The sequence below is a fragment of the Lynx canadensis genome, chromosome C2, assembly GCF_007474595.2.
Source record: "Lynx canadensis isolate LIC74 chromosome C2, mLynCan4.pri.v2, whole genome shotgun sequence".
Taxonomy (NCBI): Eukaryota; Metazoa; Chordata; class Mammalia; order Carnivora; family Felidae; genus Lynx; species Lynx canadensis.
Genome location: NC_044311.2, coordinates 144,641,477 through 144,660,260, shown reverse-complemented (window position 1 = coordinate 144,660,260; position 18,784 = coordinate 144,641,477). Strand labels below are relative to the sequence as shown.

General features: G+C 36.4%; 1 protein-coding gene across 1 annotated transcript; it reads left to right on the top strand.

The window, feature by feature from the left end:
• The first annotated feature begins 12,358 nt into the window (after window positions 1–12,358).
• LOC115523067 (keratin-associated protein 19-7-like) lies at window positions 12,359–12,550 on the top strand. The gene has a single exon (XM_030328708.1). The coding sequence runs from the start codon at window positions 12,359–12,361 to the stop codon at window positions 12,548–12,550; it is 192 nt and encodes a 63-aa protein (XP_030184568.1).
• Window positions 12,551–18,784: the final 6,234 nt, after the last annotated feature.

Here is an 18,784-nt window from a genome sequence, read left to right as displayed (position 1 = left end):
AAATGTAAAGTCATATACAATTTTAAAGGAGTCAGTTTGGCTCATCAATATGTTTTGGTCCTCTGTACTCTTACTTGAATTTTTCCATTTTATGTCTTGTTCTGAGGTTAGTGTATTATATGCCTCCATACATCTCTAGTATACTTTGCTTTGTAAAGGGGGTGGCTGTGTTATTTCATCCCCAAAGTAACTGTTATTTCTTCCTCGTGTTAACCTTCATCGTGAAGATGGCCTCCTTTAATGTGTTTTACCATTTGGTTAGATTGTGCTTTAATGTCAAAGCCACAACCAGTGCCGTCTCATTCTTCCCATTTATCTGCTATACCTTTGCCTATACATTAAAGAATTGGCCATCTATTTTGTAGAACAGTTTTAGATTTGCCAAAAAAAAACATTGTGAAAATAACACAGAGGATTCCCATAAATCCCATACCTAATTTTTCCTATTATTAACATCTTACATTAGCATGGTATATTCGTTATAACTAATGAATCTATATTGACACATTATTACCAACTAAAGTCTATACTTTATTCAGATTTCCTTAATTTTTTATGTAGTGTGCTTTTTCTGTTCTAGGATACTGTCCAGGGTACCATATTGCTTTTGGTCATCAGAGCTCTTTAATTTCTTCGTGACTTTCTCAGACTTGTTCTCGCCCCAAAGGCCCTGAAAGTTTCTAGGAGTATTTGTCAGGTATTCCGTACATGTCTCTTAATTGGGATATGCCCAATATTTTTCTCCGGATTAAACTGGAATTATGTTTTTTTTGGAGGAAGATCACAGAGGTAAAATGCCATTTTCATCACATCATATTAAGGATATATACTATCAACATATTTTTTTTACCATTGATATTGACCTTGATCAACTGGCTGAGGTAATGTTTGCCAAACTTCTCTCCTGTAAGAAATATATTTAGTAATATTCACTTAAGATTTATTTATGTCTTTTCATCTTGATAATTCAATTATTTTTATTGCTGAATACACTCTGTAGATATACTGCAGTTGTTTAGCCGATCACTTATTGAAGGACATTGCTTCCAGTTGATAAAAATTGTGAATAAAGCTGCCATAAATATTGACACGTAGATTTTGGGTGGGTACAAATTTTCAAATCATTTGGGTAAATATCAAGGAGAACAACTGCTGCATCTTATGATACAATTATTTTTAGCTTTTTAAGACAGTGCCAAACTGTTTTCCAAAGTGGTTGAACCATTTAGTCTTCTCACCAGCAATGAATGAGAGTTCTTGACATTTTGCACCTTTGCCAACAATTGGAATTGTAAGTTTGTGGGATTTTATCCATTTTAATAAGTACATAAGTACCTAGCATCTCATCATTAGTTTACATATAATTCTATTATTAAACTTTCTTGATCACTTGGCCTTAACTATTTTTCTTGAAAACAGTTGATTCTTGGGACACTTGGGTGGCTCAGTTGGTTAAACATGTCCGACTCTGGATCTCATCTCCCTCTCTCTGCCCCTCCCTTGCTTGCACTCTCTCTCTCTCTCTCAAAATAAATAAATAAACTTAAAGCACAAATATTTGATTCTTCGTGATCTCAAATCATATTTTATTTTAGTAAAGTTAAGCTTCTTAATATTTATTAAGTTGCTATGAGGTTCAGTGTCACTCTGGAAAAATATTTTATAATTACTATTATATTGTTATGTTTGTTCTGCTTCTTTCTCTATACATTGTATTTTGTTTACTCAATATTTTATACACTTATTTTGATATTTAGAAATGTTTTGATGACTTTTTTAGTGGTTATTTAGTTGTTAATGATGTATTTTTCATGAAAAAGTCCTTAGCCCCTCATTTTCTGCTTTAAACTTTTACTATCTGATTTGCCAGCTTTGAATGATAACATTGGATGATAAACATTTTCTTATTTAAACCTTCAGTATCTGATTTTTTTAAGTTTATTTACTTCTTGAGAGTGAGAGAAAGGGAGAGTGTGAGTGGGGGAGGGACAGAGAGAGAGGGAGAGAGAGAATCCCAAGCAGGTTCCACACTGTCAGTGCAGAGGCCCACATGGGGCTTGAACTCATGAACTGTGAGATCATGACCTGAGCTGAAGTCAAGAGTCAGGCACTTAACCTACTGAGCCACCCAGGTGCCCCACTGTCTCATTTGTCAGCTTGAATGATGAATATCTTATTTAAATATCACATAACCTTTTCTACCCTTTCCCCTCCCCTCTTTTTTATTTATAGTTGTATTAGTTTTACTTTTTCATACCATATAGTGTTTACATACTCTTTTACTCATTTTCATCCTTGGTTCAGTCTTAGATAAAAAAAATTAAGTATATTAAATTTTCAAAATCAGTCGTTTGCAAAGTTTCCTCAGATATCTCTCTTGGATCCTTGGCTGACCCATCAAAGAAGGCTTAAGAGTCCAATATTCTCCAGGTTCTTGCACAGTTAAAATTTTCCTTTCTATAACCAGTATATTTGAAGGACTGAATGATTAGATACAACATCTTTGGTTCAAATTTTATTTTCTTGAGGTTTCTGAAAATGTTGCAAAATTATTGGCCTGATTTGTAAGTTGCCTTGAAGAAGTCTGACAAGCATCTAATTCTTTTATCACTGTAAGTTATTTGATCTTTTCCTGGATGCCCTGAAGGTTTTTTTTTTTATCTATAAAATCAATTTTTTTAATGTGTTAAAAAATATATAACTAGGGGTGCCTGGGTGGCTCAGTTCATTCAGCGTCCAACTCTTGATTTTGGCTTAGATCATGATCCCAGGGTGGTGGGATTGAGCCCCACATTGGGCTTCTCACTGAGCATGGACCAGCTTAAGATTCTCTCTCTTCCCCTCTGCCACCCCCCCAAACTTTCACTCTCTCTCTCTTTCTAAAATAGAAACAAATAAAAAAATAAATAAAATATACATAACTGAAATTTATCAGTTTAATAATTTTTAAGTGTACAGTTTGGTGATATTAAATACAACCCCATTGGTCTGCAACCACCACCACTATCCATCTCTAGAATTTTTAACTAGACTATCTTGAAGTTTTTCATTGTGGGTCATTTTTCCAGGTAATAAATGGCTATAACATATGTACATTGAGAGCTTTTCTTTTAATTTTGGCATTTTTCTTAGAGTATAATTTTGAATATTATGCTGTTCCATTTTTTTCCTTTCTCATAAACTCTACTTACATGTAAGTTGACTTCCTGTCTCTCATTTTACCCACTTTCTCTCTGACTCCTTTTATTTCATTTTTAGTGACATATTTATTAACCTTGATCATTTTTCTGCTTTTTCTTAATTCCATATTTTTTCCCTGTTTTTCAGGGAGGGGCAGAGAGAAATGGAGACAGAGAATCCCAAGCTGACAGCACAGAGCCTGACACAGTCCTTGATCCCACAGAACTGTGAGATCATGACCTGAGCCAAAATCAAGACTTGGATGCTTAAAGGACTGAGCCATGCAGGCACCCACCATCTTTTGTTTTCATTTAAATCTATACTTCTTTAGGCATCTTGGAACTTTCTTTTCATTCTGAAATGATTTTATCTTTTTCTTTTACTTGTTTTCTCAGTTTTTAAGCAAATTTTATTTTTTCCTATCGTTAGTACATATAATTTTTTCATATAAAGTATTTTGTTAAAAATTTCTTCTGCCTTTTTGTTTATATTTGTGAGTGGGGGGTGGAGAAGTTTTAAGCTGAATGTTTTAATAATAATTGTTTTATTGGTTTTGTTTTATACTTTGTATAGATGAAGATTCTTTATCCATTCATCAGTTGATGGACACTTAGGCTCTTTCCATAATTTGGCTATTGTTGAATTGTGGTTTATATACACAATGGAATACTACGTGGCAGTGAGAAAGAATGAAATATGGCCCTTTGTAGCAATGTGGATGGAACTGGAGAGTGTTATGCTAAGTGAAATAAGTCATACACAGAAAGACAGATACCATATGTTTTCACTCTTATGTGGATCCTGAGAAACTTAACAAAAGACCATGGGGGAGGGGAAGGGAAAAAAAAGTAAGAGAGGGAGGAGCCAAACCATAAAAGACTCTTAAAAACTGAGAACAATCTGAGGGTTGATGGGGGTGGGAGGGTAGGGCGGGTGGGTGATGGGTATTGAGGAGGGCACCTGTTGGGATGAGCACTGGGTGTTGTATGGAAACCAATTTGACAATAAATTTCATATTAAAAAAAAAGATTCTTGCACCTCTGTATTTGTAGATAAGGCTGGTAAAGTTCATTATGATATTCCTAGTGTAGGTGTGTCCTCTTGTTTTGGTGTATCAAGTATTGTTAATGAATTGCATCACCTTATTTGGAAGGCAGTTGGTAGTTATCCCTCAGTCTTTTTCTTCTCTCTATTAGGATTCTCTATTTTCTCCTCACACTTTGTTTTCCTCATTGTTCTCTCCCGGCTTAAATTATTCTTTCCAAATCCATTGCCTTTCCAAAACGGACGGGTACTCTATTTCTGCATTCTTAAGCACTTCTGTGCAGTTTGACTTTATCTGCTATTTTTTTAAAGTTTTCACTTAAATTCCAGTTAGTTAACATACAGTGCAATACTAGTTTCACGTGCACCATATAGTGATTCAACACTTTCACACCACACCCAGTGCTCATTGTGACAAATGCACCCCTTAATCCCCATCACTTATTTTACCCATCCCCCACCCAACTCCCCTCTGGTAGCCGTCAGTTTTTCCTTACATTTCAGAGTCTGTTTCTTGGTTTGCTTCTCTTTCCTTTTTCCCTTTGGCTTGTTTGTTTTGCTTCTTAAATTCTACGTATGGGTGAAACCATATGGTATTTGTCTTGCTCTGACTGCCTTATTTTATTTAGCATAATTTTTTAAAAACAGTATGTCTCCTTAGGGAGAAGGTTTTCTTTTTCTTGGGGGATTTTTGTTATTGTTGATCAGTCTTTGGTATTCTGTTTCTCTGTTGACATTGCTTTGTTCTTTACAAAGAGTTAGGAGGAAAATTCAAGAAATGTCTCCACTGGAAGTGGATGCTTCTTCTGTCCATTTCTTTTTCTAATTTGTACTTTATAGTCCCCTCCATCTTGTAGTTATGTTGAAAGCATAGCATTTGTGTGATTTTATAATTTTCTTTTTGTAGCTCTGTGTATTTGTCAGGAGATACATTAGGAGACACGGACCTCCGGAATTGTTATTTCACCCACCCAGTAAATCTAAGAGGCTAATGATAAACAGAAACATTTCCAGAATTTTTGTTTAATTTAAATTTATTTCACTTAATAGAGTAGAAGAATATAAACACATGTAAACACATTGACGTAAATAACACTTGGTGTTCAGGGTATTGACCACAGAAGAATGGAAAACCCATAGATTCAAAAAAGCATGGATTGTACATAATTTGTTTCTGTGGATCTATTCATTTCATAATTTATGCATTCAGCTAACAATATATTACCTACTCTATTCCATCCACAAAAGTTATAAAATGTGATTATAATAAACGTTCTTGCCCTGAAGGAGTAGATAGTATAGTGGAAAAGATAGTAAACAAATTAATTAGTGTACTAAAATCTGATGAAATGCTAAGATAGAGCATTTTGTTTAGGGCATATGGCAGCACTCTCAAGCATTTTCTAAGTCAGACAGAAGTAGAAATAACTTGTGATGTCTTTGAAGTTTTCTTGGAGAAGGTTACACTTGACCTATATTTTGAAGGATGAGTTGGAATAAGGTCGGTAAAGAAGTACAAAAAAGCATGTAGTAGGTCAACATCATTGTTACATATGGCATAAATGGAAGTATATGGTCAATTGTAAGTAAATAGGATAGAGAAAAATAAGTTTAGTGATAAAAAACTTTGTTTTTGAATTTAAGAGTTTAATCTTTCCTATAATGACTTAAAGGTATATGGGCTAAAAAATGAAATGATCAAAAAAAAATTTTTTTTAAATATTCATTTGGACTCTGTATGGAGAACAGATCAGATGAGGGCCCTTGCCTGGGGCAATGTGACCATTGGGGAAGCTGTTATATTAATCCAGGAGAAAGTGATAGAGGATTAAATTAAATAATAACAAATAATATGAGTACTTATGAGTAATATTCAGGAAAAAAACACTTATGTGGTTCATTTGGTGATCAACTAAGTGCATGATGTTGACGGTCAGAGGTGCGGAAATATTCATACCATATGAAAGAGGATTCCAAGATCACGTCTTGGCCATGCGGCTTGAGTAACTGGTAATCTGGAAAAACAGTTTTTTGAGGGAGAAATGAGCTTCCTACTAGATATGGAATCACAATGTAGTTCAAATGGGAGGTATGCAATAAACAACAAGATTGATGGAATTGAAGTTTAGAGGAACCCTTTGCAACTCATCAGTATAAGCATCGCAATTAAAAACATTTGACAAAATTCCATGGGAAAAGTGTATACATAGAATATGATGGAAAAGGGACATTTAAAGTTAGTGAAGGAATACCATATTGGGAGAGGAAACTAATTGAAAATTTGTCACTGGAAACAAGGACGGAAAACCTGACAAAAAGAACAAATGGGTGGGGAGGGTAGCAATGCTAAATGCCAAGGAAAGTTTAAAAAACAAAACAGTGAAGTAAGAAACTGAAGTTTCATCTCATTTGACTATCTAGAAATCACTAATGACTTGGTGACTATGCCCTGGCCACCATGGAGAAGAGATCACGGGTTTGGGGAAAGTCAGTAACTTAGACAATTGAATGCAAAAAAAAAAAAAAAAAAAAAAAAAAAGCAATCTGAGCTTATACAATTACAAAGCTACTGGAAACTATCAACCAGATTAGACCATTTTAATTGGGACACCAGCATGGCCTTTGAAGAGGCGATAATCACTTTTGATCTTGGAAACATTTGGTTTTCGGTACACAAACTCATTAAAAAATAACCATTAGTTAATAAAAGCCCTTTGAGAAGATTATGAACCCTCTTGTAAGTAAGAAAAGAATAATTTGAATTAATTTTTAGACTTTAAATTATTCTGTCATATAGGAAGGAGACCATCTGCCCCTTGTTGTTCACCACACCAGCTACTGAGGGTGTAAGAACGTTCTAGGAAGCTAGAGACATCCTGAGGAAAATCATCTTCAGCACCAAACCAAATCCCTAACCCCTGACGCAATGAGGATGAGCTACCACGGCAGCTACTATGGTAGCCTGGGCTGTGGCTGTGGGTGGGGATGTGGCAGCTTCCGCAGACTGGGCCGTGGCTGTGGCTAGGGGAGAAGAAAGATACGTCTGCTGCCGCCCATCATGTTTTGGAGGCTATGGCTCCACCGGCTTCCGCTAAAAACCTACAGATCCTCAGTCTCTTTCTGTCCCTATGCTGCTGCCCCTATGCTTCAGGGATGTGATCGCTTTTCTTAAGGTAGAGAAAACATCTATCATCTATTGGCTACATGCTCCAAAAGGAATTAGTCGTTCCTATCTCTAGAAGAATCTGGATCTTTCCATTGAATCAGGATTTCACCCATTATTATTTAGTTACTAGTATCTGTTGTGATCTTGCGTAACTTGTACTTAAATTTTTTTTTTAATACGCGTATTTAACTGGCGTAGGGGATGCGGCTTTCTCAATTCATTTCAGTACATTTCTAATGAGTTAATGAGATTTCAATCAGAATGCTACTCTTCTTTCTTCTGAATAGGTGTTTTGACTCAACGGTGTTTTGACTCAGTAATGAGTTTGATTCAAGAAAGGTTCACTGCATGTCCCGATGTGCTGGGTAGTGTTCGAGGTCTTGAGAACGTGGGAGAACAAGATGAACAAAACCTTGATATGCTTTCATATATCTTAGGTTTCATTTGTTTTCAGTGGTTTTTGAATGTAATTTCATTTTTATAAAGTCATCCTATAAGCTATTATTTTTATGACTTAAAAAATAACAAATTGCAAACTTCATTTCAATATACATGGTTTGTATTCTGTGCTTTATTATGGGACCATAAATCTATGGTGATTAAAGAAAATATTTTTAAAGAAAACATTGAGCTGATACAAAATAAAATGTATAATAATATGTAAGCAACAAAAAATACTGCAAGTAATAGAAAAGCCCTGTACTCAACACTGAATTTTCAAATTTCTAATGCTTTTTATTTATAACCAGGTCAATTTTATATCCTAAAATAAATATATAAAAATAAAATACATACAGATATGTATACATACATACATATATATGAAAGTATACTTTGCTTCTTTGACTAATTAATTTACTTAATTGACTTTTCTGTTTCCTGCCTGTAGAATGAGGGTCTTGTTTTTTAAAAGACACTGTTTATCTCCAAGTAAGCATAAAGGCTACCTGAATTAAAAATACCTGGAGTGCATTACCAATTTAGTTTCCTGGGGTATATACTCTGAGATAATTTGTTTTTAATAGGTTTGCTATAGGCCCCCAAACTTTTCGTTACTCAAAACGTTCCCTGGAAAATCACTGCTAGATGGTACTCAACGTCTCAACTTATGTTAAAGCAAAATGCTTGATATCCATTTCTATCTGTGCTCTCTTTTCAGCCAACAATGTTTGTTGTGGTAGCTTTTGGATGCTTTGCACTCTTCAGACCACAGCATCTAGAAATCGGTACGATAATTCTATGCACTTGGAAGATCTGATCTGGGCGAGAGCTGACATGACAATTACATCAAAAGATGAAATAATAAACTGAAATTACACCACGTTCCTCTGGATAGTTCATGTTGTGTTTATTTCAAACGAGTTCTTGCGAATGATGGGAATGGTACTGTTTGGTTTATATCTTATTTTTTATTGTTTAGCTGCGTTTTCCTACATTATGGTCATTTGATAACCTTCTTAGAGGCATCGGCCTGGTTTTCAATTTTAACATACACACCCTTGCTGGGGAAACAGTTCCAGGAAATTTGCAAATCATTTAGTCTTAAAATTTTTAGTTTATAGGACTGAAAATAAAACTGACAAAAAAATTCATCAGTTATCAAGCAGATTTCCTGTTACAGCGAGTTATTATTTTTTCAAGTACAAAGATAAGGAAATTACCTTGAAGAAAATAAATAAGCCCCTCTCTAAAACTTTAGATGCTGAAGAATGTAAGCTGTGTTTTTTTCTTTTATTTTAATTACAGACATACCTTGGAGATATTGTGGTTTGGTTCCAGACCACTGCAAAAAGCAAATATGGCAACCAAGTAAGTCAAAGGAGTTTTTCGGTTTCCCATATAAGTGTTATGTTCACATAATACTGTAGTCTATTAAGTGTGCAATTGTATCATGTCTTAAAAAATACATACCTTAATTAAAAATACTTTATTGCTCGACAAGCCAACCATCATCTGAGCTTTCCGTGGATCATAACCGCTGATCACAGATGACCATAACAAATATAATAATGATGAAAAGAATCTGAAATGCTCAGGAATTCTCAAATGTGACAGGGAGACATGAGGCGAATAATTTCTGTTGGAAAAATGGCTCTGATAAATTGCTGGACGCAGGGTTACCACACAATCCTTCAATCTGTAAAAAATGCAGTATCGGGGCGCCTGGCTGGCGCAGTCGGTTGGGCGTCCGACTTCAGCCAGGTCACGATCTCGCGGTCCGGGAGTTCGAGCCCCGCGTCGGGCTCTGGGCTGATGGCTCAGAGCCTGGAGCCTGTTTCCGATTCTGTGTCTCCTTCTCTCTCTGCCCCTTGCCCGATCATGCTCTGTCTCTCTCTGTCCCAAAAAAATAAATAAACGTTGAGAAAAAAAAAAAAAATTAAAAAAAAATGCAGTATCTGTGTAAGTTCAATAGAGTGAAGCACAATAAAATCAACTATGCCCATACCGGTTCAGTGTGTAAAACTGTTGTGAAATAAAATAGTCCCTTTTCCATGGAGAAAATTAAGATGGGTCTAAGATGAATCATCCCATGCTTATTTGCTGGAATGGAGAACTGGGATCAGGCTTGTTAGTGCCCATCAGTGTTCGTGGCTGTGAATTGGTGGTAAGAACAAACAGTATCTCTCTCATTGTACCGACTTTGAGGTCAGGTTCTGTCTGTTCCCCTTGCATTGATACATTGCCCAATACAGACAGATGCTCAACGAATATTGGTCAGAAGAAAACACATCAATTTCATAGAATTTTTTGATCCAAAGAGGTTATTGATTAGGACTGACTGGGACCTCCAATGACAGAATTAAAGTACCAGCTGAAATTGGGCAAGGCATTGGCAATTGATTTCCAAATCCTCTTTAGAAACAAAATTGTATTTTAACTATTATATTTTGATTCTTAATAGTTCATCTTTTTTTTTTTAATTTTTTTTTTCAACGTTTATTTATTTTTGGGACAGAGAGAGACAGAGCATGAACGGGGGAGGGGCAGAGAGAGAGGGAGACACAGAATCGGAAACAGGCTCCAGGCTCCGAGCCATCAGCCCAGAGCCCGACGCGGGGCTCGAACTCACGGACTGCGAGATCGTGACCTGGCTGAAGTCGGACGCTTAACCGACTGCACCACCCAGGCGCCGCATTAAAAGTTCATCTTTGATACGTTTCTTCCAGACGAACTGAAGTAGGAGTAAAGTGATAGGAGTCACGGTAACGTCTCATTTATTTGCTTATATATAACTTTGTGAAAATCTCCTAGCCTTTCAAAAATAGTCACAAAATTGCCTAACTCTACTTCTGAATGCAAAGTACACATAAAATGAAGAAAGCAACATTTTCCAGCAAAAGTTCAGAGTTGTCAATAGGACCAGAGGAAGATACGTATGTGAAAGTTCAAATTGCTAATTGCATATAAATAAATCATTTTACAAGAGTCTTTTTGCTTTAGCTTATTCAGAAAAAGTATATAACTATTAAAAAAAAGCAAACCAACAAAAAATCCAAATGTACTGAGTATAACTTTCAAATGAAATTGTGTTTCCTTTAACAATGCAAATCCTGATCTTTCGATTTCCTGGTAGGTCAAAGAGATTAGCTTTTTATCATACATGTATTTCACCTTAAGTTAATCCTATGTCTAAAAGTTCCTGTGGGAAATAATATAATTGGTGTCTTTTTAGGACTTTTCACATTAGAGGTTCAAAGGTTGAAGTTGCTTGAGGACTTGCTCACAGATATCTTAGATATATGAAGCTTTCTGATACTGACACTTTAAGGAATACCCTTTAAGGAATAATGAATATTTATTTCATTTATGAAATAATTGGTGCATAATTTAAATTCACAGTTAGTGGTTTGAATGTAAAAATGATTCCTGTTGACCCATCAGCAATGACAGTGTTGTTTTGTGTTATCTTTTTAGTGCTAATGATTAATATCCATTGAATAATTTAGCTGCTTGTCTTGTAGATGTTTTTATTATAAAATAAATCTTGGAGCTGTGGTCCTATATGGAGACAACTAACAGAGGAAATGTAACTATTCCTAAAGACATTGAATCTTCATTGATTTTTTTTTTTTTTTTGACTCAAATAAATCCAACATGTTCTACATAAGTAGCACACAGTGGTAAAGGGACAAAGCATTCCTGTTACATTTTCCTAAAGAATCAAAACAAGAGTCCTGAGTTGGGGAGAGTTTTTGTTTTGTTTTGTTTTTTAATCTTTTTTCTTTGCTGATGATTTTGGAAATTCAGGATCGAGTGCAAAATGAAAAAATTGTGTTGAATTCTCACGTGACTCCAGCCAGTCAGGTAAAATGAATGGACATTCAAGCTAAATTCACTGACAGGTCTTTGGGAATTATTTGATGAGTGAATTGTGAAAAAAGATCCCACAACTTATTTTACAAAAAGGATAGAAAATTCATGACAGCCAAACTTTTAAGCAACTCTATTTTTGTGAAAAAAAAAAATAAATTGTTCAAGATCTTAATGGAATAGAGTGTTTAAGACCTTGATAGAACAGAGTGAATAAATGGAATATTTGGGGATTTTGAATAAGGATCATCAACATTTTTTCAGTCTTACTGGAAAATTAGCTATAATTTCCCATGATATTGGCTTCAATCAGTAAAGAATGTGTCCATTATTTTGAACAGAAATGAGACGCTATGATGTCTGGCTAGAGGATTTTATGGATGACGGTCATATCTCATGCATGGTCTTTGAAGGTACCACAATCATTGTCAACATAGGGAGTATTTCATTGGAATCTGTGAAAACTGTCTTAAATTAGAAAACAAAGAAATTAATGAGTCTGTTTTTCATGCTACTCAGGCCATGGAATGAGGATTATGCAAGTTTGTTTTTATTGCCACACCTATTTTGGAGGTATAAGAGTCCCTGGGCAGATGGCAACATTCATACTTGGGAAACACACCCAATTACCAAACAGAAACCCCAGCTCCTGACACTATGAGATACTACTACGGCAATGACTATGGTGGCCTGGGCTATAGATGTGGAGGCCTGGGTTATGGCTATGGCCTAGGCTGTGGCTGTGGTTGTGGTGGCTTTAGAGGCCTAGGGTGTGGCTGGGGAGGCCACAGATATGGCTGGTGCCACCCATCGTGCTATGGAGGATATGGATTCTCCAGCTTTTATTGAAAAGGGAAAAGACTGGTGTTTTGGGACTTTAGAACCCTACAATCACCCTACTGCTAATTCTTTCACGTCTCTGTATTTCCATCGGATTCCAGATGCTGCTCTGGCCATCTGGCCACGTGTATAGTGAAGACGATCAAAACTCACACTGAAACCCTGAAATTAATCAACAACAGCACTTCATTCCATGAATTGACTGGGAATTTTACAGATTGGGTTGCCTGTGGCATCTCTGTGTTCAGTTTTCAATAAAGCTATTTCTTTGGATGACAAACTGGGCATAATTTCTTCTACATGATCTCGTATTGATGTTTGCCAATTTTGAAGTTACCAAATGGACCGATTATTCTGCTTTAGGAATATTCTTTCAGGGATCACCTTTTCAGAGGACTTTGTACTATATTTTTGTTCAAAGCATAATCTCTTCTTTTGATCTCAGGTTTAAAAGTTCAGTTTTTCTCTGCTTTCTTTAGACATTTCTCCTTATTTTATAGCATAAATCATCCTATGGGGAAACAAATCTATTTTTTTTCATAGTGATGCTTGGAAGTTGGACATTTCTTTGCAGAGCCAACCAGAAAGGTTCTAATTACCAGACAAGGGAAGGATAGCAAGGGAAGTTGAAGTAGTTTTGGATTCAGCAAGAAAGGAGAACACAGATTTGAAAAAGATTGTCCCAGACGGTTCATCATATGTGACTGTTTTTTTTTTTTCATTCCTTCTTTCTCATAAGCCATAATAGGAGAAGGAGAACAATGAGAGAGACTATTGGTCTTTATTTCCCTAGAGATTTACATGTAGTTAGTTGAAGGGTTATTGAACTAAAGAAAAACCAAAGACTGAAGGGAAAACCTTTGCAAGAACTTTGAGGCTAAGCTGCTTTGCATCTTAACCTGGAATGAACAGGTTTCTAGGAATGAACAGGTGCCTAGCACATAACATGAGCTCAAAAAATATTTGTTACATAAATGGAACTAATTAGTGAGAAAAGAGGAAGGTAATTAAAATTTCTGCCCTACTGTGTGCCAGATATTTTGCAACATGTCATATATATATATATATATATATATATATACTTACATATATATATATATATAATCAATATATAATCATTTAATTTTCCCAATACTCCGAAACATAACAATTAAAGTGTGAAAAGCTTTTTAAATCTTCAAACAACTCTAAGGAGTATTTAGAATAGTTGGAAAATGTGGAATTTGGAGACAAAGAGGCTGGGATTGTATACCTTCCTCACTAATAACTGTACGACATCAAGTAAATTTCTTAACTTCATTGATCCATTTTTAATCAGGTACATCTGACAATAATTTTTACTTTCAAGAACTGTTGTAAGATAGGCCTACCCTCCGCTACATGCATAGACATGTAAACAAATAAGTATATATCATGGTGTACAAGACAGTAGGTGATTGTATTAATTTCCTAGGGCTGCAGTAATAAGGCACCACCAACTGGATGCTTAAAACAAGAGAAAGGCAGGGTGCCCGGGTGGGTCGGTCGGTTAAGCGTCCGACTTGGGCTCAGGGCATGATCTCACGGTCCGTGGGTTCAAGCCCTGCGTCGGGCTCTGTGCTGACCACTCAGAGCCTGGAGCCTGTTTGGGATTTTGTATTTCCCTCTCTCTCTGCCCCTCCCCTGTTCATGCTCTGTCTCTCTCTCTGTCTCAAAAATAAATAAACGTTAAAAAAAGAAAGAGAAAGGGAAATTTATTTATTTATTTATTTAAAAGTTTATTTATTTTAGGGTGAGAACGAGTGGGGCAGGGGCAGAAAAAGAGGGAGAGAGAGAGAATCCCAAGCAGGGTCCCCATTGCCAGTGTGGACAGAGCCTGATGTGGGGCTCAAACCCATGAACCGGGAAATCATGAGCCGAGCAGAAATCAAGAGTCGGAAGCTTAAGTGACTGAGCCCCCTAGGCACCCCAACAAGAGAAGTTTATTATCTCACAGTTCTGGAGCCTAGAAGTCCAAACTCAAGGTGCCAGCAAGGTTATACACCTGAAAACTGTAGGAGAATGCTCCCTTGCCTCTTTCTTGCTTCTGGTGGTAGGCCGGTATTCCTTGGCTTGCTGCTCCAGGAGGAGCAGAACTCCAATCTCTGCAGTCATTGTCACACTGTATGTCCCTTCAATGTCACTACGTCCTGTTGGCTCTATGAGTGTCTGGCTCTGTGTCCAAAATTTCCCTTTTAAAAGGACACCAGTCGTGTTGAATAATCAACACGATTAATAATCAACCCACCCTAAAGATGTCATGTTGACCTCATGTCAGCTTGATTACATTTAAAAGACCCTATTTATTTATTTATAAGGTTAATTCTTTATTTTGAGAGAGAAAGAGCAAGCAGGGGAGGGGCAGAGAGAGACGGAAGGAGAGAGAATCCCAGGCAGGCTCCATGTTGAGCACCCAGTCTGATGTGGGGCTTGAACTCATGAATTGTAAGATTATGACCTGAGCCAAAATCAAGAGTTGGATGCTTAACTGGCGGAGCCACCCAGGTGCCCTAAAAGACTTGATTTCCAACTAAAGCCACGTGACTCACATCCATGTGGGTGGGAAGGTTAGGTGCTCAGTACATCTTTTGTGAGGGCACAGTTCAACCCAAAGCATCAATCAATATTTTGTGCTTCATATTACTTTATTTCAATGATATAAACTAACAGATGATTCAACGTTAAAGTTTTGACTGCAGTCTTAAAATCCTTTCCACAATTATAAGCTTCTCTTTCTGTAACTGAGAGGTTTGAGAAGAGAAGACAATGATTTGGATTTTGAATGGAATGTGCTTCAATTGACAAGTAGAAGGTCATTTATAACTGCCCATTAGGGAGCTTGCGGTTTTAATTTATATCCTCTCATAAATATGTACAGCCAAACAGCCTCATAAACAAACATGGAGACATTAGCCCAAGGCAGCTCATAATTGATTTCAGAGAACTGGTTTGTGATTTTTTTTTTACTATCTACTCAAATTAACTATGCAAATCAAGATCTTTCTCTGTTTTCATTGCCAAAGAGAGTTCAGCTTTTCAAGATTATGTTCACTTTCCTCTATATCTTTCTGCTCTTGGGCAAAAGCCTACTTTAGGCTCTTTTCAAATGTCTATTCTTAGAAATAACAAACTAAATATTGTGTCCCATCAACATTATACTTTCCTATTTCTGGAAGAATTTCTCAGCTTATTCTTTGATTTTTCCACAGGAAGTAAATGGGTAAAGCCATGTCTAGGGCCTTTGAGCAACATTTTTTACTGCTCTCTTACACATGAATACCACTTACAAGATTTGTGAAATTGAAAAATTGGAAAAAATAAATCACAATGCTTCTTTTTGGTTGTAACATTCTATGATCCTCTAGAAGCATTCAGGTAATTAAAAATATAAGTTAGTCTTTTCAGTGTTTGGGATGAAGGAGGGGGAAGGGTAAGCTTTCTAGCACAAGAGATTTGTTTCCATATACCTGAGTAACTCTACTGTTTCAACAAATTCTTGCTGGGTATGTGTTTGGTTAGTTGAAGAAACTGCAGAACCAGTCTGCCCTACAGCTTGATTAAAACAATCTCTTACATCCGCTTCCCATGTAGAAGGCCATTAGTGCCCTTAATTGATAATATTTCCAACAATTTTGTCAGTCTTGAATTTAAAGGCACTCTCTCCACAGATTTATCATTTTTTTTTTTTTTGCATTAAGCTCTTAGGTTTTGTTAATGTTAATGAAAATAGATCTTAAGAACTTTAGGGAAGAACAAAACTTTCTCATTCTTTTATTATTTGCTCGAGAAAGCTAGAGGCAAGGGGAGAAGCAATTTTGCAAATGTTTCCATTATTAAGGACATTTGATTTTGTCTAATAAATGTTAGCATATTTATTGATTCGCAGATACTCTATTTTGCAAACTTATTTTTAAATCATTTGAACTTTTTTTTTTACTCAAGACCGGTGTTGTCATGTATTTATTCATTTATTTTTTTTACATTTGGAAAAATTTGAGATGATATAAAAATTACGCTTTAGAAACTACTGAATGACCATAAAAGGATACTAAGAGATTGATACATTTGCACAATTTTCATTAAAAGGGATCATGGTATTTCATCATTTTCCTGAGTAAATGTTATGCTATTAGTTTAATAATAATAGGAAAGAGATGTGGATACCATATAGGATTTAAGAAATACGCTAGCAAGGTAATATAATTAATGGTTAGAAAGCATTAATTTATAAAAGAACTAATTAATGTTATGAAACCTGTTTTTGAGATTTAAATGTAGAAAGGAGTACTTTGAAGATATAAATATCATTTCATTGTAGCCACAATTTTGCCTTGAAGAATGTAAGCTAAACAGAGAGAAAATGAATGGAGGGCTTTACAAGCAAGTTCAGATCTTCTTTCAAATATGAAAGGAATAGTTTTATCAACTCGTCTGTGCAATTTTTATCTAGAAGGAGAATGTGGCACGTCTTCAAATTTTCTTAATCCCACTCTTAAAGGGATCTGAACGTCACTACATAGGTAGTTATAATGCAGACCACCCTGCAAACCCAATGAGATCCTTAGTTCCCGACGTGGTGAGCTGCAACAGAAATCACTGAAGAAGGCTGGGCTGTGAGTGTGGATGTGGATGAGGCAGTGTCCATGGACCGGTCTGTAGATGTGGCTCTGGGTATGGTGCTATTACCCATTTAGTAGCTGGTTCTCTGGCTTCTGCCGAATTACTGTCTTGATTAACTGGTAACTGGGTACAAGATGTGGACTTAAAAAGTAGGTTGCGGACTTCTAAGTCACCATTAGCCTAATGGAGCCAAATTTTCAACAGCTACATCTCTGAAACAAATTATTCTCTAGTCGTGCTAACATCACGTCTTCAGACATCATTTACTTGTTCTTCAAAGTTGAGAAGAAAATAGATTCTCACTTCATCATCGGGGTTTGGTGTTAAAGAGCCTTGGGTTTGAGTTTGGGTTCCACTTCTCCTTACCTCTTGTGGTCTTGAACAAGTTAATCTCTGTATGCTTTGATTTCACCTCTAAAAGTTGTGTTTAGTGCCCATCTCATGGGATTTTGACAGTGAAATGGAACTGACTCCTCATCATAGAGGTGGGATGTTTCAATGATTGATTCATTTATTTTAAATAACATCGTGGTTGGGGCGCCTGGGTGGCGCAGTCGGTTAAGCGTCCGACTTCAGCCAGGTCACGATCTCGCGGTCCGGGAGTTCGAGCCCCGCGTCGGGCTCTGGGCTGATGGCTCAGAGCCTGGAGCCTGTTTCCGATTCTGTGTCTCCCTCTCTCTCTGCCCCTCCCCCGTTCATGCTCTGTCTCTCTCTGTCCCAAAAATAAATAAATGTTGAAAAAAAATTAAAAAAAAAAATAAATAACATCATGGTTTACATGACTTAGCAACGAATTGTAAGTTTCATTTCTTTCTTTTTTTTTAATCTTTTTTTTAACATTTATTCATTTTTGAGAGACAGAGAGGCAGAGCGTGAGCAGGGGAGGGACAGAGAGAGAGGGAGACACAGAATCGGAAGCAGGCTCCAGGTTCTGAGCTGTCAGCACAGAGCCCGATGGTGGGGCTCAAACCCACGAACCGTGAGATCATGACCTGAGCCGGAGTTGGAAGCTCAACCAACTGAGCCACCCAGGTGCCCCAATTTCATTTCTTTAATAAGAAATATATATATGTATGTGTGTGTGTGTGTATGTGTGTATAAAAGAAAGCAAACATGGATTTTTCTTCCATTTACTTATTTCAACAAATTATTTTCATTTTCTATTCCTGACAAATTAAGCTACTAGGAACAATTATTATGATCTCTTGGGCTGTAGCGATGGATATGCTAGCCTAGGGACATGGGTCATTCCTCTGCTGGCTACAGGTACAGCTCTGGGTGACTGCGGATATGACAGCTATTGCCAGCCTTGTATGATGGAATTGATAGATTAAAAGTTTCTATTGAAAGACTGCCATATAATAAATGTGCTATTTCAAGGAAGTATCAGGGATTTCAGTATTAGCGTCTGAGAATCAGTTAAACAGCTCAACAAACCATACACAAGATACAGATGGTTTGAAACCGTTGATGTGAATTTTGTAAAGACTATTTATATTTAAAGAAATACGTTGATGTCCTGTGAGTCCTCATCCTGAGGAGAAGTAGAATATTCTTTCTGCCTTACTTGAATGAGTAGGGTTCTAATAAGACCACTCATAATGA

Coding starts and splice junctions, on each gene's coding strand:
- LOC115523067 (XM_030328708.1), top strand. CDS start 12,359: ATGAGATACTACTACGGCAATGACTATGGTGGCCTGGGCTATAGATGT.